Here is a 24,325-nt window from a genome sequence, read left to right as displayed (position 1 = left end):
GCAACAGTCTATTTGGGTTACACCTACTGCTACCTGAATCACCATTATCAACTCATCTTGCATTGAAGCACTCCTGCACTATGAGGTTATGCAGACAAAATGAGGAAATGCCCTGTGTTTTCTTGAACAGGAGACTGATGCGATTTTCCTTACACTAACAGCCAGTTGCTGCGAGGTAGAAACAGGCACACAGTTCACTGTGGAGCCAATGTTATATGGTAACCTGTTTTTCTATCAAAGGTTACCTTGTTTATTAGTGCAGATACTGATGAATAAGGAATTACAAGGCTTGCCTTGCTACAGTGACTGATGTGAGATTCTTCTGCGTCAGAAGATCTCAGTATCTCTTTAGCCTCGTCTATACACAAATTATTTAAAGGTATAAATATGCCCATACTAGCATTACTGTTCATTTTTACAAATACCTTCAGATATATGCTAAAATGGGTGTAGTTATGCCAATACAAAAATGTTTTAGATATCTCTATAAGGAAAAAAAGCTACACTTAYTGAAGCACCTTTAAAGTAACAAGCAGACTAGAGCTAAAGCAGTGACAAAAACTGTATTTAAATAATTTTATTTAATAAAGCAGAAAGACTTCAGCTTTATCATTAAAAAAAATAATAATAAAAAGACCGCCTTCTTAAGTATTTTCCCCAATTGCAGCATTCACTAACGAGACTATTTCAGACCTTCTGTCCAGACCCCATCGGTGGAGAGAACAAACGGTAGGAGCTGCACAGGCTCGAGCCGCCACCTCGCGGCTCGCGGCCCGGCCACGCTGCTGCCGCGCAGGACTCGCCGCCCGAGCTCGCGGTGCTCAGCGCTCACGCTCGCCAGCTGCGTTCCCATCAAACAGCTGAGGAAAATACTTAAAAGATTAAATGCACTTTCTAAAACAAAATCTATTATGGCAATATGTGTATACTAAAACAYATCATGACTTTAGAAGTGCTTCTGGTTATGGGGGTTTAAATTCCAGCTGTGTATTAGTTACACATTACTAAAAATAATCATTTTTAATTTGGATGACCCTTTAAAAATAGCTCATATCCATTTATATAGGTGGGGACACAGCACATGCTGTTATTATTGGATTACATATATATCTATATTGGCTCATGGAAATTTTTAACAGGCCTTACCAAAAATGGGAAAAAGAAAGAAACAGAGCTTGTAAAAAAAAAAAAAAAAACCACAATCACAGTGTCACGTTTGCCTCTGACATTGGACAGTTGTGAATATTATAAAAGAGTAAATGTAATAAAAGAATAAAATGTAATATATGTATACATAAATGTAGCAAATGCAGTAAAATGCAATAGAGCTTTCCATGGCTTCCTGCTGTCATACATCTCGTAACATACTTGTTAGTGCAATTATGTTAAGAAAAAGTTTCAAAAACACATATACACTGGTACAAAAATGCCCTAGCATTCTGTGAGCGCTAAATGTGTGAAATACAGTGCAAAAGATGCCCATGCAGAACAAAGCCAAAAGGATAGAAAAGGTATCACCTTTCTTANAAAAAAAAAAAAAAAAAAAAAAAAAAAAAAAAAAAAAAAAAGTTAAAAATAGAATAAAAACAGTGTTGATGGAGCAACTTTCCACCAGTGAGATCTGTGCCACAATCAATGCTTAGCATGACATGTATCTTACAAGAATGGTTATGGATTATGGTCACATTGGGGTTTCTAAAAGCTTCTTTTGATAGACTGCTTAAATTAGCCTGACTTGGAAAGAAAACTTAGTAGTGGTTTTGGTTTTTTGTTCCTGGCACACAACAAGCCCAACCTACATTTGAAACTATTATGAAACTAATGCTATAAACTCATAAAAGAGTGTTCATGCAGGCAACATGAACAGTAACACAAATAATGGCTGCTCTTTATACACACGAACGTTACAACAGGGACTGCTATACCCCTGGATCTGGAAAACACAGGATTCTCTCATCTAGAGCACCCAAACAGCTCTGTTCACTCAAAGGCCAGAGCTCAGTTACAAAACTCCATGCCACCAACCTGTCACACTGACATTCACAATACTGTTCTTAGAAATCCTTTTATAACAGCTTATGTGGATAAACTCAATGCCAATCTTGTTTAATATACATATATATTAAAAAAAAAAAAAAAAAGCACCAGTATTTTCCACTGTCCAGAGTGCTGATGCAACACATCATTTTGATTCTTGGTAGTACTGCTACATTTTTCACAAGCTTAAGGCAAAATCCTATATTAAAATATTTCCTAAGCTTCAATTCTGTGATCAGTSATAATGTAATAAGGCACAATAGAAATTAAAAGTGAAAACAAATTAGCCTCCTTTTTCTGAAACACCTATTTCGTGACATCATGAATATCACAATAGTCTGAAATTTTAAAGTAGCTATTGGGCTGATATTCCTCAGACAAGAAGAAATTATATGTTCCCTAGTTCACACTATCTCAAGATTATATTCAGGACAAACTAAACAGAATTAGATCTTAAAAAAAACTAGTTTGACAAATAGGCTTAATGAGCAGAGAGAATGTAATACTCTCTGTAACCTCAGATCTTGATAAAAAATAAAAACAATAGTATGAGCATTCAGCTATAATGGAAGACATTGTAAATTTGATGAAAAATAAACAAATAAATAAACTATACCCTCCCCGCTAGGAGCACCTGGAAGGTTATACACTGCTGCATCCTACTCCTCTGGCTTCAAGATCTGCCCTTTTGCCACTGATCTTAATGGAAATGGAATTCTGCCAAAATTGTGACTACAGGGTTCAGAATATAAAATGTGAAGAAGCAAGTGTTAATAAATCAGAAGCATTAGCAGGCCAATCAGACTAAGTGATTACATAAGTGGCATAAAGACAGTACTTATCTAATGAATCAAATGTTTGCAAAGGAACTGCAGCTCAAGGGGGTAAGATGAGTCTTTAYGGCACATACAATAAATACTTCAGCTCACACAGCACCTCCCTCACCCTCTCCTTTTGTTAAGAGTTCCCTGTTTGTGATTAGCTCTCTCCTCATTATTAGTATTTGGGCAAGATTACTGTGCTATTGCTATTAACCCTTTTGATTATATTTTCTGCTTAAATTCAGACCATATCGGATGCTGATTTTAGGATTGCTTACTTTAAGGAAACTGGCATTTTGTGCTCCCTTTTAGAAATGACCAAACCTATCAACCAAAACTTAAAAACTGACTGAGGTCTCTTATTCAAATGCAGCCATCTAATTCAAAAAAGAAAATCTAAACCCATGTGGCTGAAGCTTGGCAGAAATCTAAGTCAAAAAGACAGGACTATAATGAAAGCGACAGGTGGTATTATTTTAGGTGGCTTCAAATATAAAACTTCAAATCCTTTCTTTATATACTGCAGTATCTCTGTACTTCATATGCAGCTTGTATGTCATTCTATTTCCTGTTTGAAACAACAGCTAATATTAGAAACTAACAGCTTAAGGACAGGTGGGCCACTACTATTACCGTGCTAGCAGGTAGCTGGGCTTGGGAGAAAGGGAGACTATCTTCTTCCAATATAAACCCTACAGTTATTACAGTTCTACTACAATGCCTGACTTCTTTACTGGTGTTTATTAATTGCATCTCTGTGTATGAGTCATGAATGTATCCAGAATGTTCCCCTGAGCATGCAAAGAGCCCCAGGATGGATACCTTCAACTGAGACACACAAACTGTTATTGGCAAGAATGCTTTCTTTCACAGCTCTGCCACTTAAACATTAACAACACCTTTTCTTTAAATACACTGTGTTCCATTAATCCTATCACCCTCTTAGTTAAGGCTGCAATGAGTTTTACTTCAGTTCACTGCACTTTAACTATTAACCCCTTGCCATTGAACAGGATTTCACATTAGTTCTGCATATGAAATAACCACTTGGCAACATACTATAGAGCTGACCTAATTACATAAAAGTCTCTGTGTACTCTAAAAGAAATGATCTAGTGAGAATAATACAGTGATTCATGCTAGAAAATAATTCAAAATGTTTAGGGAATTAATAAACAATCCATAGTCCTACCTCCAGCTAATAAAATTAGTCAGTCTTAGAGATGCTAGCAAACTGTGATCCAAAGCAAACAACACTGATCCTGAGGGGCACGATAGATCCCTGTAGAGAATATAAGCTAGCACTGAGATCTGGAGAAATGGATGAGAATTTAGATTAAAATGGTGATGTTCTGGGCAGAACCAACAAGGCAGGGAGACACTGGACCCTCAGGACTGGGCTGTTACTCACTCCTCTTGTAGTGTAACAAGCAGCACAGCACATCCTATATTTAGTTTGGATCCAGCAAGGAACACCTGTTAGATTTTTGCTTGAATATGAATTCCCATGCACAGGAGCTAGATTTAACTTTATTTCTAGATCACTAGTCTTTTTCTGAGAGGGAAACTAAATATACTGGTACTTATTCTTCACCTTCTCTTTATCTCTTAAAAAGTTGGTATGCTGAGGAGATTTGAGAAAATCTGAGTATGCTGTATGTACAGTGGTATGCTGTACAGTGGTATTGTATATGTACAGCTGTATTCTGTACTGAGAAAATTTGGTAGGCTGTAGCTACTTGTGATTGGTACCCCAAACTAGTATTTCTTTGAAAGAGCAATAATGTACAATTTTGCATCTCAAAATGCCCCTATCCTGCTTCTAGAACACTTTTTGTTGTCATTAAAATTCCAAAGTTGTCTGTAATTTCATAGTCAAAGGGATCTAAGATGAGATCTCTGAAAATATAAGGAATAATGGACTGGCCAAACCCTGTAGTTACTTCCTCCATACTACTGTGTACTTCTTGCTGTTATAGCTGCAGTATTTCTAACTAAATTATCTAAAATGAAGGTGCAAAATTTTAGTATTACAGAATGCCAATACATTGGCTAATTTTGAATAATTTAATTGTTAGAATCTTATTGCTTCAGATGCCATCTGAAGCAATGACATCTGCCACCAATTATTTAGAGTACACTTTTTAAAATAAGAAAATCTCTTCTGATATTTTGTGTTTATTCTTGCAAAAGATTTACAAGTAGCTTTGCATGTACAGGAAAAGTATCTGGCAACACTGTATTACCAATTCTCTTACTATACTCATGCAGAAATACTATACTATACAGAAATGCCATTTGTTATCTCTATAACCAAAAAYATTGCAGAATAGTACACATTGCATTGCAAATATTCTCAGCCAGTTTTAACTTGTTTTCTTAAGCAAGGCATTGTGATTGCACTCTTACTGAGGCCGTAGTGATCTTATTGTTCTCTCTATTCCATTCTCTCCTCTTCCCTCTCCTTGTCCAGGGTCTTGAAGATGTCTTAAAGATCATAGACACAAAAACAACAGAGAGAGATAAAACGTAAAGTTTCTCCCCAAACAAAGATAATGACAGGCTTTTGTGAGGACCATGAGAAAATAGCCAACTGTCCCATGGGTGCGTTGCTCCAAAGTAAGCTGCAGCAAAGCTTAGCTATTAGCCAAAGAGGAAGGAGTATGAAAGGGTAAATGGGAAACCTAAGAGCAGCATAAAATCCACAGGAAGCGAAGGTTCCTCTGTTGTGCTGTGTTTGGAAGAAAGCAGTTTGTCTGGTTTATTTTCATCTGAAAAAAAAARTCTTTCAACAAATAGGCATTAAAACCGCTTCTCGGTCACACAAAGGAACACACAGTAGAGATTTTGTTTTTATTACACCGCTTTTGAGTGTCTTTATAGAGATGGCCCAAGGGCTCGTTCAAGTCACTTTGCACATCACTCCAGGTGAAATAATGGCTAAATAACGGCAAATGAAGAGGATGCAGAGGGAAGAATATGAAACAAAAGCACACACAATTTTTTTCTTCTGTATAACCTTTTAATTTCCAGGAATTTGTAGGTCGTGGCCTTGAGTCAGAATTCATATCTTTGTATTTAACAGCTGTGATGGATATGTCTTTTCCTTACTGTACAGCTTTTTTATCGTTTCTATCACACCATAAGGTCATCCTTGGCTTACACTCTGTGCCTCCCTTTGGCAATTTACTTCTCCTACACTTATATGCTAAAGGTGATGCTAAAAGCAAACAAATTTCTTCCTTTCCGTGCTGTAATTTGCTTGATGAACTAGATCTATTCCTTCTCTTTTCACCTACCTTCTTTGTCATCTTCAGTTCTATACCCCTCCAGCGAGGACCTTGTTGAGTTTTTCAAGGGAAAATATACAATCTGTTTTTTTGCCTCCCACTGTTCTCTAGTATGTCTTTCCCCCATATTTCTTCTTTAGTTTTCCAGCTTGTTCCAACAACCTCAGCTGTCTAAAACTCACAAAATAGACTAAAGTTTTACTCACATCATTACTTTTAAGCAAGATTAAGCTTAGATTCTACATTATGAAATTCTGTACTCAGATGTGCTGAAGGATTTTTCCACAACTATCACTCTAAACAGGCTTTAAATGAGAGCTGAAATTCTAAGTTTTTGTGTATATATGAGCTTAAACTTACCAATTCCAGCTGAACACACCGCACCCCTTCTCTTGCTTCTGGCATCTGTCTTCTGCCTCATTTTCACCAAGTTCATGTCTTTCTAATTTTAGGTATCTGTCTTTGCTACCTTGGAGTGAAAATAATAAAAAGTAAGGGAGCTTGTCAACCTTTTGTATTTATGTTCTTCAAAACACTCCAGGGCATCACAGTCCTTCTTCCTGTGCTGTAGGATGGAGCACAGTGGGAGCTTAATCCTCAATCAAATTAAATTGTATCATCATATCATTGTATTTTCTTTAACTGGAAGTTAACGAACATAACCAGCCTTCTTGTAATTTCTCTCCTTTGTAGAGTTAAATGGGGTCTGCAGCTTTCAACTGCAGATGGAAGTTGGATCAGACATGCAGTTCTGGTGCAGTCTCTCAGCAGGGGATCCCCGTCTAGGGGACGTGAAATCTCACGTTCACTATAACGTTGCTACAAAGCTCTGTTCCAGGTAACCATTTCTGTAACTTTAAGTAATAAATGGATGAAGAAAGAGAAGAACATGTCAGGCAGCCTTTGGCATCTACAACGTCTGCAAAGGAAGAGAGGCCAAGAGGAAGATCTTTCCATGGCTCCGGAGATGCCAGCTGGGCTCCTTCCAGCACCCCACCTTAGCACACGGCTGCGCTCACAACACAGCTCCCATGCTTCCCTGGCCAATGCCACCACTAAGGCCCTGGAGGGAGCCAGTGATGGCAGCTCTGGATCCTTCTCTTTCCACCATCACCCACTCCCAGGCAAAGCAGACCAGCTTCCCATCTCCATCTCCAAGCGTGGGCTCAGAGATCAAGCACAGGAGGGGTCAAGGAGAGCTCCTTGTAGCGCCCATCACACAGCACAAACGCCTCCGCAGCCGTTAGGACCGTTGCAGCCGTTAGGACCGTTGCAGCCTCCCTGAGGCCACAGCGCGCAACCCCATTCCCGCCAAAACCCCTGCGAGGCGGTGAGGAGGGACCCGACTACATATCCCGGCATGCCCCGCTCTCCCGCGGCGCTCTCGCGAGGCGCGAGTTCCCGTGCCGCTGTTCTCGCGAGAGCGGCGAGGCGGAAGCTCCACGTCGGCCGGCGGGGCGACAGGGCGGCTCTGCGCCGGGGCCTGCGCGCGCCATGGTGAGCGGGGTCCGGACCGGGACCGGGACCGCGACTGCGGCCGGGACCGGGGCTGTCGCCGTCACCGCGGCCGGGACCGGGGCTGTCGCCGTCACCGCGGCCTCTCCCGCGGCTCTGGGGCCGGCGCGCGGCCTGGCGGGACCGGCGTTCCTGAGGGGAGCCGGGCATTCCCTGAACGGCGCTTCTGCTGCCCCCGGCACCGCGCAGAGGGGCCTCGGGCCGCAGCGGGTTGCGGGCTGTTAGCTGCGCTGGAGCCTGCGCGGGTGTGAAGGGTGTCGAGTGTCCGCCGCGTGKGAGAGACGCCGCTGCCCCGCTGTGAACGGGGCCGCTAGTGTCGGGCTGCCCGCGTGGAAGGGGAGGCCCCAAAGAGCAGAGCGGCCCCCTCGGCCCGGGTTGTGCTCGGTTGGGTCGCCCAGCAGGACGTGCCGGAGCAGGGGCCTTGCTGAGGACCAGGAGCTTGGGAATGCGCAGGAGTTGTTATGTCACTGGGTACTTCAGGGGTGCTAACTAGTTTCTCCTGCTGTGTTTACAAGGGGAATAGAAGGAAGATCTCTTTTTTGCTTGTTATTGCTTTTCTCTCCTTTTTTTTTTTTTTTTTTTTTTTTTTTTAACATTTACATTAGAAACCAGCTCTCCTAATGCAGATTTGGTCACTGAGGGACATCAAGGAGCTCTTAAGGCGCTCTGCAGGTCATCTTCTTTTTGCCTGTGCTGTCCATACTATTAGTAGTGTGAAAACTTCAAATTTCACGAAAGCAAATGAAAGCGACTCGCTGGCGTTGGTAGAGATCAGTTGTTTTAGGAAGTCCCACAAAAGCAAATAAGCCAGGGAGAGAAGTGGTCTCCTGTCTGAAAAGCAGCATTTACTCGTATTCTGTTAAGGTTTAACTTTCTTTCYTTCTATGTTGTTTCTATATGAGTTTTTTTGTTTAATGACTTAGTAAAGTGGGKTTTTTTTTCCTTTTCTAGCCTCTCCGACTTGATATCAAGCGAAAGCTGACCGCCCGCTCTGACCGGGTGAAGAGCGTAGACCTGCATCCCACCGAGCCATGGATGCTGGCAAGCCTCTACAATGGCAGCGTCTGCGTCTGGAACCACGAAACACAGGTGACATTTGTGTTCTCCCCTACTGCATATGATGTAAACTTTCCAATGTTAGATACACCAGGATACTATTAATAAGATTCTTTCTTTTTTCCTCAGACTCTGGTGAAGACGTTTGAAGTGTGTGACCTGCCAGTGAGAGCTGCCAAATTTGTGGCAAGAAAGAACTGGGTTGTGACAGGAGCTGTAAGCTGTCGTAGTCTTGTTGTTTTATGTGCAGTTCCGCTTTCTTTGATTTGCTTTCCTGGTATTCCTTTGGTATATCCCCAAGTGGTGTGATTTGATATGATTTTTAGAGGAGAGAGGAGTGCTTTGTTATGGTTACCCCGAGATGTTTTTCTTCTGTGTTAGCTTAAAAACTTATTATTTTTTAAAGTGAGCATAACAATGTGGCTAATTCTAAATGTAATGCAAAGTAGGTCTGGATTCAACTTTTGCTGTCAACTGGAATGCACTCAGGGCCCAGTTTTGATGAAATAGTAGTAGTAAAGAAGGGATAAGACAACTGCTTTCAGCCACAGGGCATCATCACAGTGATGTTCTTAAAGATGAATTTGTTAGAAAATCCGAAATGCSGATGCCTTTAGTCTAACTATTCTGCCTTGAACATAAGGTGTATTAGGCAGAATCCTGTTTTAATGGTTGGTTTTCATCCTTTTTCTCAGGATGACATGCAAATCAGAGTTTTCAATTACAATACTTTGGAAAGAGTTCACATGTTCGAAGCGCACTCCGATTACATTCGTTGCATTGCCGTACACCCTACGCAGCCATTCATACTGACAAGCAGTGGTAAGAGGCCTATATTTGGACATTTGGGAACAGCTCTTTTTAGGCTTCAGTTTTCTATCTAGTGAGAGGTTGTTTGTCGTACTCTTTCTGCTGGAATAGACATTTGTGAGGAAGTAGTCAACCCATCAGTTGTCATCTTATGTTATTTCCTTGCAAGATATGTTCACTTCTTWAAAAAAAATGAATATTAACATTACTTATGAATGAGAATATAGTGGCTTATGGTTCTCAGTAGAGAAGATGTAAAAGTCTTGTTCCTTTGGTGCTTTCACTGGAAAACTTTAAGAGAATCTTGCACTGACTGTGGCCCTTCTGCAAGGCCAGTAGTCATACAGATAAAAAGCCATGTTTGCTCTTAGCAGCTTCTCCTTTTAAGAAGTGATGGATAAGCCTTGAACTAGAAGTTACTACGAATTAGGTAGTTTAAGAAGGTGGGTATTGGAACATATTAAACTAACACAACCTTGTATTTTTTTCAGATGACATGCTTATTAAACTCTGGGACTGGGATAAGAAATGGTCTTGTTCTCAAGTGTTTGAAGGGCACACCCATTATGTCATGCAGATTGTCATAAACCCAAAAGACAATAATCAGTTTGCCAGTGCCTCTTTGGATAGGACAATCAAGGTAGAGAAACTGTATTTWAAAAAAATAATTATCAAACACAGTATGTAAGTTACTAATGTTGTGAGAGTAGTGGGTTAAAATTTTTAAAAACAGGTACACTAATAGTATTTTTTTAGTGTGCTAGGACTTGTATGTTGGTCCAATTACAGTATTAGAATTAAGCTTATCCTGAGAAAGTTAATAACTTTACAAGATTGTTTATTAGATCTTTGAATGTAGTTTTCAATGCTAATTAAATGCTGTAGTTCTAGTTGGAGTACACAGAAATATTGTGTGGGAGAGAATGGTTATATTGGGGCAGAAGGGGAGGAAAAAGGAAAATTCCAAGAGGTTGAAAGCTTATTCCAGCTCGTTTAGATCTGTTTAGAAAGATGCTTCTACTACAAACCGCATCTAACATGGTTTAGTATGCTAAAAGCAAAGACTAGAAGGAGAACAGTTTCATGGCTTTGCGTTGTGAGCCCAATGCATGCAACTTGAAATGCTTGCTAATGTTTGTGCTTGGGGGATTTATAGTTTGATAAACAGTTGCTAAAGCTTTTCCCCTAGCACATTTTTGCACCTTTGGAATTCAAAATATTAATTGGGACACTTATTCTTGGCACAGTTGGCCTGAGTAGAAAGGATGGATAATTAGATTATTTATTTTCTTGCAAGGTGTGGCAGCTTGGATCTTCTTCACCCAACTTTACTTTGGAGGGCCACGAGAAAGGTGTGAACTGCATTGACTATTACAGTGGAGGAGACAAGCCGTACCTCATTTCAGGGGCTGATGACCGGTTGGTTAAGATCTGGGACTACCAGGTATTGTATGTTCAGCTCTCCATAAACTCTTAGACAGACTTTGCCTTAGGAAAATCACTAACGAAGACATAGGAAGACTCCAGCAAGTGCTTTTTGGGCCAGAAATAGCTTCAAGTTTTGCCATCACGTGCAATTGTATACAAGAGTTTTGTCCTTTGCTCTTGGCTGTCTCAAGCAACTAATTTGTCTTTCGCAACTCTATGACTAGACATCCTTAAATAACAAAGATATTACATCTCTTTTCATTAGTTATTAGAGACACACGTTTAGCTTTGGCTTTGAAATGAATGCTGCTTGCACAATCTGCTGTTCATCTCTGCTGTAAAAAATCTTTCAGAGGGACCAAAGCACAGCTGAAAATAGGAGCAGCTATGTCAAGAGAAATAGTTGGAGTATTTCCTTCGGAAAGGAGAAAATATCTCAGTACAGTTCTAGTTTTCTAGTATATCTTTACCATATGACTAAAGMAACAGTATTAATGTTACTAGAAGAAGCCTAAACAAATAGGTTTCAAAATAATATTAGAATTGCTTTTTAAGAAACAAAGGTAAAACTGTAGCAATGTGTTTATGTCTGTGTCTGACTCTTACAGAATAAAACATGTGTACAAACCCTGGAGGGGCATGCTCAGAACGTGTCATGTGTCAGCTTCCACCCCGAGCTGCCCATCATAATCACAGGCTCAGAAGATGGTAATTTCTTATTTTCCATTATGTAAAGAATAGGGCAAGTACTTATGGGAAAACTGCTGTTGTGTGGCAGCACACCTCCTCCCATTCAGAGAAGATAAAAGGCACGTTTTTCCTCTAGGAACCGTGCGCATTTGGCATTCGAGCACGTACCGCCTTGAAAGTACCCTCAACTACGGCATGGAGAGAGTGTGGTGTGTGGCCAGCCTGAGAGGGTCCAATAACGTGGCGCTGGGGTACGATGAAGGCAGCATTATTGTTAAGGTAGGCTTACTCCCTTGAGAAACAAATGGGAAATGTTGTTCTTTTACAGTAGTATTGTATTATTGTGTTACTTAGAAAGCAGTTGATCAGAGTTAGTTTAACATTTTTAGCCAAAGCTGTAGTGTTTCAGTAGATAATTTAAACTGAAAAGAAAATTCATCACAAATGTATTTGCTGCTTATGCTAAATTCTTATGCTTCCTAGCTTGGTCGTGAAGAACCTGCCATGTCTATGGATTCAAACGGAAAAATTATTTGGGCTAAACATTCAGAAGTCCAACAAGCAAACTTGAAGGCTATGGGAGATGCTGAAATTAAAGATGGAGAAAGATTACCACTGGCTGTAAAGGATATGGGGAGCTGTGAAATCTATCCACAGACAATTCAGCACAACCCTAATGGACGGTAATAGATTTTAGAATAAAATACTTAAATGTATTTCTGACTTTGATATGGAAAAATATCTGAAATTAGAAAAGTTTACTTGCCTGTGCCCTAGGAGTGCCTGAGAGCCTCTGGCAAAAAAGCAGCTATAGAAAGTGAGAAATCACAGAATAGCAGTTGGTCCTCACTTGTAGGAGACAACACTTAGAAAAGTTGGACTTCAGGTAGAGAAAGAATAAAGAAAAAAAAATGTGTAAGGTAATAGAAGTAACTTGTGTGACTGTATCATTTGAGTTTTTCTCCATGAACAGATAAGCTGAACTGAAAGGGGTACCACAAGTAGACAGGGATAGCAAGTAGATAGTAGCGTGAAGTATAAAAAAAATCAAGTTGCAAATTTTATGTGTTTTGTTTGCATTGACAGCGATCATAATGAGGCTAAGCTCTCCGTTAGCTGTTCRGATTAATCGATCCACCTGATGCAAGTCGCGTCTGACCGACATTTCTTTCTTTTGGTCTAGGTTTGTAGTAGTGTGTGGTGATGGTGAATACATCATTTATACAGCTATGGCTTTGAGAAACAAAAGTTTTGGTTCCGCACAGGAGTTTGTGTGGGCACATGATTCTTCTGAGTAAGTACTGTAGATTTTCCTTTTATAGCCTTAAATTTACTGCTAGTTTTCAGACTGTGCAGACTGTATGTGGGGCCTGAAGAATAAAACTTCTTCGGATAATAAACATCTCATAACTGCACTACACAGAACTTTGCAGTTTTTGACACTCCACTAATTTTGAAAGTGAATCAGATGCAATAACAGCTATTTTGAATGCCCTTCTGATTTTAGTAAACTACTTGTTTAACAGCCAGTTAACTGTTTTTTTTGTCATGTAATCTCCATTTAGATATGCTATCAGGGAGAGCAACAGTGTTGTCAAGATATTTAAAAATTTCAAAGAGAAGAAGTCATTCAAACCGGACTTCGGAGCAGAAGGTGGGTATTTACTTTCAGACTGTACAGGTTGGTTTGGGTGTTTTCTTTATTTTTGTGTTTTTTGGTTTTCCTCCACAATGCCAATGCTTTCTGCCTTTCTATTTTCAGGCATCTATGGAGGCTTCCTCTTGGGTGTCAGATCTGTTAATGGTTTGGCTTTCTATGATTGGGAAAACACAGAACTGATACGCAGAATTGAAATTCAGCCTAAACATGTGAGTGCCTAGATAGAACTGAATATATTTATGTACTTGCCTCTATTGAGTTTTGGCTGTACTGACTTTTCTTGAATGAAACCAAGCTGACAGTCATAGCCTAACTTCTTAAGTTTATCTCACTCTTCTGGCAAAGGGAAATCTCATAAGCAATTAAGTGATCAGTGTACACTTTAAATGCTGTGAGAGTTAGTACAAAATAGTGTTAATTTGTGTATCCTGCTTTCTTAACCTGGGAACTGTTAAACCGGGTCATTATTGATTCTCATGCTACAGATTTTCTGGTCTGATTCGGGGGAGCTTGTTTGCATTGCCACAGAAGAGTCATTCTTCATTCTGAAATATCTATCAGAAAAAGTTGCAGCAGCCCAAGAAACACATGAAGGAGTCACTGAGGATGGCATTGAAGATGCTTTTGAGGTAAATGTTTTTTTAAAAAGGGAAAGTGACAAGGATTGGAGATGATTTAAACCAGTCTTTCCAAAGCATATTCAAGTAATTCCCTTCTACTAAACTTTAGTTATCAAAACACTGAGTATGATGCAATATATTCATCATTTAGTATTTTATTTGGTCTGCTGAAGACCATTTCTTGAAAAAGGACTTTTGTTTGATATCCAGCCTGATAGATCTTTATACCTAGATTACTCTTCAGGTTTTTGTTTCCTCATCTCATAGTGGTGTTTTTTCTTTAAAAAATAAAAAAATAAAATAAATAAAAATTGAATAGTATGTTTACTATTCATAGCTTACATAGCTTAATCTTTTTCGGGTTGGAATTGTGATTGAATAAGTCCAGTTATCTGTTGAAGTACGGCAGATTAAATGTATTTCGAAACTGATTTAGTCTTATTATAGCAGAAAACATAACATATATGTCTTATTTAAACTTAATTTTGCAGGTTCTTGGTGAGATTCAAGAGATAGTGAAAACGGGCTTGTGGGTAGGCGACTGCTTTATTTACACCAGTTCTGTGAATAGACTCAATTATTATGTTGGAGGAGAAATTGTCACTATTGCTCATTTAGACAGGTACGTCATGGCATTTTTTGTAAACAAATGTTTAATTTTTTTTCTTCCAAAGAAGTCAAGACAAAGTTAACTTTGTTGCCTCTTTGCCCTGCATTACTTATTTCTCAACATGTTATACTAATGTATGTTCAGAGGCAATTCATATCATCTTGGGATTGCAGGGGATAAACGCTTGTATGAAAGTATGTAAAACTGCTAGATTATTTTTTTAAGGACAACTTGGTAGTGGATTTAGCCAAGATTGATGTGCTTTGTTTTGTTTCAGGACAATGTATCTCTTGGGTTATATCCCAAAGGACAACCGACTGTATTTGGGTGATAAAGAGCTAAACATTGTTAGCTACTCCYTGCTGGTCTCGGTGCTTGAATATCAAACCGCTGTGATGAGAAGAGATTTTGGTATGGCCGACAAAGTTCTGCCAACGATTCCAAAAGAACAGAGAACCAGAGTTGCACATTTTCTTGAAAAACAGGCAAGAGAACTATTTCTTAGTCCTCAGAAATGTGTTTCTAGTAGTGTGTATTTATTTGAGAACACTCTAATATTTGTTTAGAGGGTTTTTGTTAGAACATCTAGGATATGGTTTGATGTGACAGACCACAGTTTTAGTTTCTAATTTTTATTTCAGGGCTTTAAACAACAAGCCCTTGCAGTATCCACGGATCCCGAGCATCGTTTTGAACTTGCTCTTCAACTTGGAGAATTAAAAATCGCCTATCAGCTTGCAGTAGAAGCAGAGGTAAACATAAACTTTTGGTGATTCACATGAATTCTGTGCAGTAGAATGAATCTCTGAGGCCCTGTGTTTGTGCCAAGAGAGGGCAGTGGAATGTGGAGATGCAGAATAGGTTTCTAAATTCTGTATTTACACTCTCCCAACTTGATATGTGAGTTCTGCTTCTGTTRTTCAAAGGAATCTAAGCCCTGTAGTGGGAATAGGGGAACGTTTGCTCAGTAAGCAACAGGAACTCCTGGATAAGGTAAAACTGAACCAACAACCAGTCCATAATTTGCGGTTTTGATCGCTGAGAGTAGAAATAGCAATGGTCTCTGAGCCCTTGGCAAACTTCTAAGCTATTTCTAGGAAGACTGACAGGAGGGGATATGGCCCATAGCCATTATTCAGTGGAGTGATCTTAATGCTTCTGTAGTAAAATCATGAAGTTAATCACAAAATGATGACTTGAAGGCAAAATGCTTTTATGTTCTAGACGTTAATTTTGGAGCTTTCGATAAAAAATAATACTATCTTGTTATCCAAACTTATTTCTACCTTCTTCCTTGATGTCTAGTGGAAAACTCTTCTATTTTATATAATGATATAGCTGTGTCATGATCTGTGTTCAGAACTAGTGTGTATTTTGAAGCTGTAAGAGTTGTTAGCATCTCAAAAGGAGGGCAAATATAATGATGAGATAYGGTATCTAAACAGATCAACTTTAAGTCTTTATCGAAAGATCTTAAAATCTTTAAGTGCCATTCAAATATGTGTTTTTCTTTTTTCCCCCCTTTCCTCCTTTCCCACYTTTGTATTATTAGTCAGAACAGAAATGGAAGCAGCTTGCTGAGCTTGCCATTAGTAAATGCCAGTTTGGCCTAGCCCAGGAATGTCTCCACCATGCCCAAGACTATGGAGGTCTATTGCTCTTGGCTACGGCTTCAGGAAATGCTAACATGGTGAACAAGTTAGCTGAAGGAGCAGAAAAAGATGGCAAGAACAACGTTGCTTTTATGAGCTACTTCCTACAGGGGAAGTAAGTATCAAGCAGCAGATTGATTGTTCTATTTTCTGAAACACAGAAGACTTTTTTTTTTTTTTTCAATTTAACTACAAAACACCAAAACTTAAAATTTCACGGAGCAAGATAGTAATAGCTAGTGGATAGTGGAAAGATATGATGGCTACTTCTTTGTAAACCTAATAACTTAATAATGTCATAGAATAAGCAGCAAATCTATTGCAACATCTGTCTTTGTAAAACATACTGGCTAACATGGCATTTTACAATCTTTTAGGCTTGATTCATGTTTGGAACTACTCATTAAAACTGGGCGTCTGCCAGAAGCTGCTTTTCTTGCACGGACGTATTTGCCAAGCCAGGTTTCAAGGTAACTTTTAAAAACACATGCAAAAAAAGAATATTACTACCAAATGAGCTGTGTACAGCAGATTATTGTTTGCATCCCCAGGGTGGTGAAACTATGGCGGGAGAATCTTTCTAAAGTCAATCAAAAAGCTGCCGACTCCCTTGCTGATCCTACAGAATATGAGAATCTCTTCCCTGGGTTAAAGGAAGCGTTTGTTGTTGAAGAGTATGTCAAGCAAAGTCTTGCTGACTTGCGGCCAGCTAGGGAATATCCTCTTGTCACTGTAAGTAAACAGTGGGCAGTTGGTGCCTTTTTTACTCCTCTGAAATTAAAAACTTTTCTGTGTAAGTTTAGATTTGAATGAGTCAGTGAAATCACTTTTGTTCCATAAACACATGTTTATGTTTTTAGCCAAATGAAGAAAGAAATTTACTTGAAGAAGCGAAAGGTTTTGAGCCTCCTAAAGTAATGGCATCTCAGGTCAGTATTGCTGCTAATGAGTGAAGTTTAAGAAAGAAGCAGCTTTGCTATTGTACAAAAACATCTATTCTGGGTGATACTTTACCAATAATGGACCAACTGTTGCTCTTGTTGACGTTATTGAAAGTCATGTGAAAACTGTTCCTGACTTCCACATTYGTTTTGTCTCAGACTTCTCTTAATCTACTTTTGTAACTACTCACTTCTTCACTAAGAAATTATTTCTTACCTGTGGTAACTTCACTTGGATCATCTTTTGTTAGAACAGAGGGAAGTGTCTATTAAAGTGCATATGAGTAAAGAGCACGTTCTATTGCATTTAATTTTCTGCAGCATGGAATTACACATACATTTTCCATCTTACCTGCTTCTAACACTCTAAAAGTTCAGGAGTTGGAACTTGTTAACAGGTGCATGTCACCAAAAAAAAAAGAAAAGGAAAAAAAAAAACAAGATAACCCTCATAATTCTATGTCATGACAAACRTTTAAACACTATTCACTAACTGCCTAGGAATCCTGCTCCATTATTTGCAAGTACTTCCTAATCACTGTCACAAGTAACTCAAACTGATCTGTTTGATCACTTTTGTTACTTCCATGTGGTTTAGTGACTTTTTGAGTCTTCTGTGTTAAAGCAAATGTTATTTAAGCAAATGCAAACTTGTATCTGTATTTGTGGAAAAGGATACAGAAGTAGCTTTGTAAATGTAAGAAAAATGTTTACATTTTACAGAAGAAACCATTAATTTGGCATTTGAGGCTGAAGGCCACTGATGCTGAACTGCATCATTGCACTCAGTTCATGATTGCGTAGGATGTCCCCACCCGGGAACCATCCTGTACCAATTGAGGATGAATAGGCAAAGGTCTGCACKATGTAGTTATGTAAAGAATGTACACATGACGGATAATACCGTTGCTTSAATATGCCCCTGATGAATTATCTTAACCTCAGACTTGCATAGCAGTAAACGAAGAGGAATARAAGTTTATTACCTGTATTAGAGGGTAAGGCACACAGATCCCAGCAACTGTACTAAGAACAGTTAAGAGTGGACCTGTGTTAAAAACATAKTCAAGTTTGTGCCTGGTCTGTGACCTCCAATTCTACTTGAATTTGCTTAGAACAGTACACTCTTAAATTGAGGTTCAGCTTTGAAAAATATATCCMCTTTAGCAGCGAAGGAAAGAAGCCTCCACATTAGTTTAGTGCTATTTTCAATTGTTTCTTGATAGCTACCCCAGACAGAATTTACATTCCTGTAGAAACAGTGGACTAGTTCTCCAGAAATTCAGCATCTGCTCAGYCACATCATTCTGGCAGCTATGCTGCTTAGGAAACTTCCTCAGCTACTACGCGGCTGTGAAAGCAGATGCTTGATGGGGTCACTTGACTGTTGCCTCTTTTCTTGCCTTTGTAAGAAGTTAAATTCAACAGAACTTATTAACAATGTCATTTTCATCAGAAGCACCCTGAAGAATCAGTTCTGTCTCCTAAACCAGAAGTGMCGAAGTTGGTTTCACAGAATTCTGATCTACTTTCAACCCGAGAACAGAAGGTACTTAAAGATGAACMCATATGCTAGTACAGCACTGAACTTGTTTTAGCCTATAACCTAATAACAAATCCAGCTTAGATGAGGTGTCATTAGTGCCAACCAGCCATCTTACCTCCAGTTACAGCGCATGGATTCCTCTCTATTGTATGCAGGGAAGCTGCCCTAACCTTGTGAGCTTTGAGAAGGAAAGGGGGGGGAAAAAAAGGGCAAGGTCAAAAAAGAGTGGGTCAGGACATTGTAACAAGTTACCACTGAAAGGGGGAGTGCGGTGGGGGTTTGCACTTGTTCATGTCATGAAGATAGCTTAGGGTTCTGCAACTTACTTGAGTACCTAGGTTCAGGTGTGTTCAAMATGTATTTACTGTGCAGAACAGAATCCAGTTACCACCCATGCTGGCCAGCATATAACTGTATTAGTATTTCCATAATCTGGTCTTTCCTTTTCCTAGACTCTTCTGGACCTGGAAGATGATTTAGATAACTTGGATCTTGAGGATATTGATACAACAGATATCAATCTGGATGAAGAGATCTTAGATGAGTAAACTCGACTTTTTAAAGGACCAAATTGCATACTCAAGCTGGCTGAAGTCAGGTGGAGTGCACCTTTTTCTTTCCTTTCCCTAATCAGAAGGTGGACTATGTAACATGAAGAGAAAGGGGCAGACCTAACACTTGCTTAAACAGCATCTTYAGTCAATCTTAAAAAGCTGTATGGAGATCTAGTCCTTCGCCTACAACCAACTTTTTCATTTATTAAGAAGCTAATAAACTCTTTTAAAGAGAGGATTCCTGTGGTTTTAATTATTTGTAATTTGAATATGAAAWAACAGTTGAGATAATCAGATTTTAGTTAAGAGTGCTGAGGGTAATAAAGTGTTACCACTTAAATTAGTCTTAGATGTATTGTATAAGCATCTACATGAATATAGCTAAGTCTATTTAGCAGCTGTGCAAGCTCACCCATTTCCAAATGATCCACTTCTGCAACGCAGTGAAATGAAACATGGGCAKCTGTTCAGGGTAAAGATGTACCCAGAAAAGAATTAAACTCTGTGACTGTTGTCCATTGAAAGCAACAAGCAGCAACTACACGTTCATTTATAATATTTAAAAATCTCTGGTTTATTGTACAYTTTCTTCAGCACACAAAACAGTCAGAAGTTTTTATTGGAGAATCCTGTACAGAGAACACTGATGAAGGCTGAAGGTTTATTTCATGAAGCTGTARAAGTAGCCATTGCTTCTTGATAAGCCTGAAGGGCCAGTTGGATATAGCCTTCTYTCTGGGATTCAGTTTTCACAAATACCTATAAACAAGGTATGAGAGAGAATAATCTACAATTACCCCCATACAAGCCCAAGGAAAGTAACAGATGTTGGGTGTGGCACCAGAATATAGCTGAAGTGTTGCCCCTTGATATAGAAAAAGGTACATATACAACACTTCTCCTTGAATATCTGTTTTTTTTAACGAAAAACAGTTCTAACACTCATTAACTAAACTGTTCGTGTTTGAGGACTTGCCCCTTTATAGGTCATGAGGAAAGCCTACCTTGATCAGGTCCACTCCCTGGAGATTTCCTTCTTTAGCTTCTTTTGCAGACGGACAGTCCGGATGGAGCATATGATACAGGGTGATTAAGCTTGTAGTGTCATCCAGCCTAAGCAAAGAAAGACTCAGTTGCAGCAAATACTTCCTGCAAATACTTCCACTTTGCTGGCACACTACTTGGTTTTCACCTGCAGTGCCATTAWAATATAATCTACAGGGGCACCCTCTAATAATCTGCAGTGATGGCAATGCTCACAGAACACCAGATCTACAGAACACCAGTTTATACTAAGTCACACAAAATAATCAGTGCTGTACCTTAAGCCACATGAAGTGCTCACCTCAACGGAAGCTGGAACCTACTTCAAATAGAATGAATTACCCAATGACAATTAACACAACAGCTAGGCCAAGAAGCAGTTTTCTGGCACCGATTAGTGTCCAGCATAACAGACAGAACTAGTATTGCTGTTGTTTTTGGCAACTTAAGATCCTGGATGGTGGAGTATCTTCTCCAGCCACACACCTATTTCTGCTTCATGTAGTTTTATGCAAACAAATCACTTATTGTAGTTCAAATGCAGCTTAGGGTAGGTGTTGTAAGATTTCAACAGCAACCATAACTGTAAAAGGCTCCTTTCTATAGAAAACTATAGATTTATGCCCCTGCAATTGGTGCTTCCATTCAGAATGAATGCTGTGTAGAACAGATGCTAGCGAATCATTTCATGCAATTAAAACCTTAAGGATTTTACAATAAGAGTATTTTCCTTCTCAAATAATAAACCTGTTTTCTAGTACTTCACATAATCATAATAAATATCTGGTAAGCCACACTTACAAGTCTCTGTGGAGCATATCTATTAGTAAGCCATCCGTTTTCTTTCTGTTTACTAGATACCATACCATTCCCCCAAAGTGTCTTGTTGAACGGAGCAGATCATACTTAGCGTGTTTCTCAATGTCATCATATGTCCGATGGTGAACCTATACATAAAATGGTTTGTTTCAGGAGCGTAACTAGAGCTTGTKCAAAGTTTTTCCCTGACAAATCTTCACTTACTTTAATCTAATTAAATTTCAAAACTCTCTAGCTGTAGGAATAAGTCACATACTGCTTCAAAACTTTATACATCTACACAACACTGGTAACGAGTTCTTGGTAACAGGAAGCTGTATAATGGGTATGTACTGGCCCTTTGGGGAGGGGGGGAGCATAACCTCTAAACTTTCATTCCACTGTTCTCAATTTATAATTATTCTTTAATAGATAAGAAAGATTACAGCCAAGAAGAGAAATGTTACTCTGAAAAAGCTACTTGAGATGCTGCTCACAATCAGTGACCTAGAACAATTTAGACATCAATTACATCCATCTAAGCACTACTTCATGCATCTGCAATTATTTTTATACCATTGAAAATACGATTTTTACAGGACCCTGTTTTACTCTTCTGCAAGAATGCAAAAAGCTCAGGATGACACATAATCCTTTTGGAGAAAAAAGGGCATCTGAACAGTAACTAKGATCCCCAGATAATACTGATGCTTACAAAATAAGGCCTAAGTTCAAATAGCACTCTATTTGTTATTAGGARCAAAGCAAGTGAACTCACTCTAATGTAGTCAGGTGAATCTGGCTCAAACTGTGCAATGCACATGTTAAGGATATCCTCATGGCGGTCTTGCTGAAACACAGTCTAAAATGACAGTTAAAATTAAATAACAGATTCTGCATCACACCATTCCAGCACACCAAAATCTAGATAGTAACCAGAATATTGTTCTCTAAAAAAAAAATCTGTTTAATTATAAGACAAAGTCGCAAAAAGTGTAGTTACTGCCTTGGTAACATGAACATGCTTTTCAAGGGTTTTTGTGTGTGCGTGTGTGTTTTCACTAGTTTGTGCTTCTGGAGTAAATATAAAATTTCATCAATACGTAACAACTAAGTGTGGGTTCACAGTAAGATAGTACAGTCTGGTTCAGTTTACCTGAAACTTGATTGAAGGAAGTCATATTAAACAACTGTTTAACACAGAATTCAAGCAGCGTAAAATACACAGGGTTATTAAACACAAATACTCCATCCAAACACCACAATATCTCTGTTAGAGAACAACTTATGCAAGTAATCTGTTTTCAGAACGAGGAAAAGCCTTACCACAAGGTGTTCATCCTGGAATATGACAGGAGGAATGACCCTGCGCCCTTCTTTAGGGAAGAAAATCTGAATCATTCTGTCTCGTTCTTCCCAGGTCGCTTTCCGTAACACGCCACTCGGCTCTCTAACGACGATGAACCGCTCCTGAAGGCGAGAAAAGCTCTAGTCGTCACACTCGGAACCACTATAAGACAGACTGTTGGTTGGGTAAATCCTACTACACCTACACTCATGCTGAACAGAGGGTTCTTTCTGGCAGATGTAGCATGCGCTGCATCTCCTTTTCTCCCTTTGTCTCTGCTAATTAAGTGCTAGATTTGCATTTTAATCTTAGCATGTAGAGATATCAGTGCATGTGTATACATGAAAAGCAAGCTAGTCTCATTTAAGATGTACACTAAAAAAATGCAAGCATAATGCAAGTACTTTTTAAATCTTCTTCCAGAAGTAGCAGCAGTAAGTAAGAGCCAATGCAAACCCCGTACCTTGGGCAAGGGCAAATGGAAACAAAATGTAGCTAAAATCCCACCAACATATTCAGAACCACTGACAAGTGCTTGATTCAGGGCTGCAGACTCAACGAATTCTTTGGGATGAGGAAGCTCTAAATACACTGAGGCAGAAGAATAAACATTACCAAGGTTCCTTGAGAGACCTCCCAAACCACAGGGGCAAGACACAGTGACTTATTTCCCACTGTCATCAATATTATGCACGTTGGGACCAGCTGACTTCCTAAAATTGTGATCAWGTTTTGGAAGTCCTTCTGGTCTCTTATTGCCACTTTAGACAGTCAGAAGTTTTATTATCTAAACCTAGCTCAACTTTCCACCGCATCTTCACACTTGTCAAGTACTTCAATCTTTGGGTCTACACAGAGCCTTAAGCAATTGAACGCCAGCTTCCAGGATGGATGAACTCAGCACTCCCAATAACCAACTTTGCAAATCACAAGCATCCCCTTTAAAGTAAATAACTATCATATAGCTCCCTTTCCTGCCAAGTTCCCAAATGACTGCTTTTGAGCACTAAAATACAATTTAGCATTATCCATTACAATATTCTAAAGCATGTGTTTCTCTATTACCTTGTACCAAAGACTTGAATTTACCAAGACTTGAGATTCCCCAGATTTTTCACACATTGCAATATTATATCAAAGCCTACAGCTTATTTTGAAATTACACAAGAAAAGCACGTAAAATGTATTTATACGTTAAGGTACTCACACGATGTGGAATGGAATAAGTCAAATCAGTAAACACGTATTTTGCAGTTTCAGTTCCTTCCAGGATTTTGTCTTCTGCTAATACATCATCGATCGGCTCCCGTTCATTCAAAACAGGAGGCATTCGGAGTCTTTCCTTAGCTTCCGCAATAGCTTTGTTTGTGGCCTAATAATAACAGTTATAACAATAGGTTACTCGGTTAGTAATTACAATAATTACCTTTACATAAAAAAAGACATCTCTTGGCAAACTGGCATGCGATTTGGGGTTACTGCAGCCGAGCTGCCGGGCAGGTTTGCTCGGGGACACCACGCAAAGCCTCCCCGCGRCGCCCACCTCCTCCAGCTGCGCCTCGGTCATCAGCTTGTACGTGGGCGGCTTCAGCTCCTTCTTAACCGACTTGAAAACCTTCTCCAGGTTCAGCCCGGTCATTCGGTAGAGCAGGTTCTGAACCGCTTCATCGGTGAAGGCGGGTTTGGCGGCCTTGGGCGCTGGAAAGGGGGCAGTGAGCRCGGTTAACGCGACGCTGCGGCCCACGGGGAGCGGCCCCCCCGCCCACGCGCTCCCCAACGGCCCTAACGGCTGTAACGGCCGCCGCGCCGCTCACCTACCGGCCGCCGCGTCCTGGGCGCGCGCGCGCCGCCCCCACAGGCGCGAGGGCCCCGCGCGCCGCAGCCACCCGCGCGCTCCCAGCGCCG

At 39.7% G+C, this 24,325-nt stretch overlaps 2 protein-coding genes across 3 annotated transcripts; one reads left to right on the top strand and one right to left on the bottom strand.

Moving 5' to 3' along the window:
• The first annotated feature begins 7,593 nt into the window (after positions 1–7,593).
• On the top strand, positions 7,594–19,339 carry COPB2 (coatomer protein complex subunit beta 2). 2 transcript variants are annotated; one of them, XM_026040005.1, is made up of 22 exons: positions 7,594–7,645; positions 8,615–8,752; positions 8,849–8,935; positions 9,415–9,541; positions 10,021–10,169; positions 10,827–10,973; positions 11,566–11,665; positions 11,784–11,926; positions 12,131–12,330; positions 12,831–12,941; positions 13,213–13,301; positions 13,410–13,516; positions 13,793–13,936; positions 14,419–14,549; positions 14,815–15,022; positions 15,179–15,289; positions 16,090–16,304; positions 16,567–16,659; positions 16,741–16,921; positions 17,050–17,118; positions 18,590–18,679; positions 19,129–19,339. In XM_026040005.1, the coding sequence occupies exons 1-22, from the start codon at positions 7,643–7,645 to the stop codon at positions 19,222–19,224; spliced, it is 2,739 nt and encodes a 912-aa protein (XP_025895790.1). In that variant the 5' UTR covers positions 7,594–7,642; the 3' UTR covers positions 19,225–19,339. The 2 variants fall into 2 exon arrangements, with proteins under 2 accessions (XP_025895790.1, XP_025895789.1); XM_026040004.1 differs by having other exon boundaries at positions 7,613–7,645; positions 18,587–18,679.
• A 463-nt stretch (positions 19,340–19,802) lies between these two features.
• On the bottom strand, positions 19,803–24,258 carry MRPS22 (mitochondrial ribosomal protein S22). Its single transcript, XM_026040006.1, has 8 exons — positions 24,239–24,258; positions 23,964–24,118; positions 23,628–23,792; positions 22,399–22,542; positions 21,851–21,934; positions 21,076–21,221; positions 20,235–20,343; positions 19,803–19,989 (listed from the first exon to the last, which is right to left on the bottom strand). The coding sequence occupies exons 2-8, from the start codon at positions 24,057–24,059 to the stop codon at positions 19,897–19,899; spliced, it is 837 nt and encodes a 278-aa protein (XP_025895791.1). The 5' UTR covers positions 24,060–24,118; positions 24,239–24,258; the 3' UTR covers positions 19,803–19,896.
• Positions 24,259–24,325: the final 67 nt, after the last annotated feature.

This window comes from Nothoprocta perdicaria, unplaced genomic scaffold, assembly GCF_003342845.1.
Source record: "Nothoprocta perdicaria isolate Ctin4 unplaced genomic scaffold, notPer1 scaffold_25, whole genome shotgun sequence".
In the NCBI taxonomy this organism is placed as follows: domain Eukaryota; kingdom Metazoa; phylum Chordata; class Aves; order Tinamiformes; family Tinamidae; genus Nothoprocta; species Nothoprocta perdicaria.
Note: the sequence above shows the minus strand (reverse complement) of the source record. Positions and strands in the feature narration are given on the sequence as shown.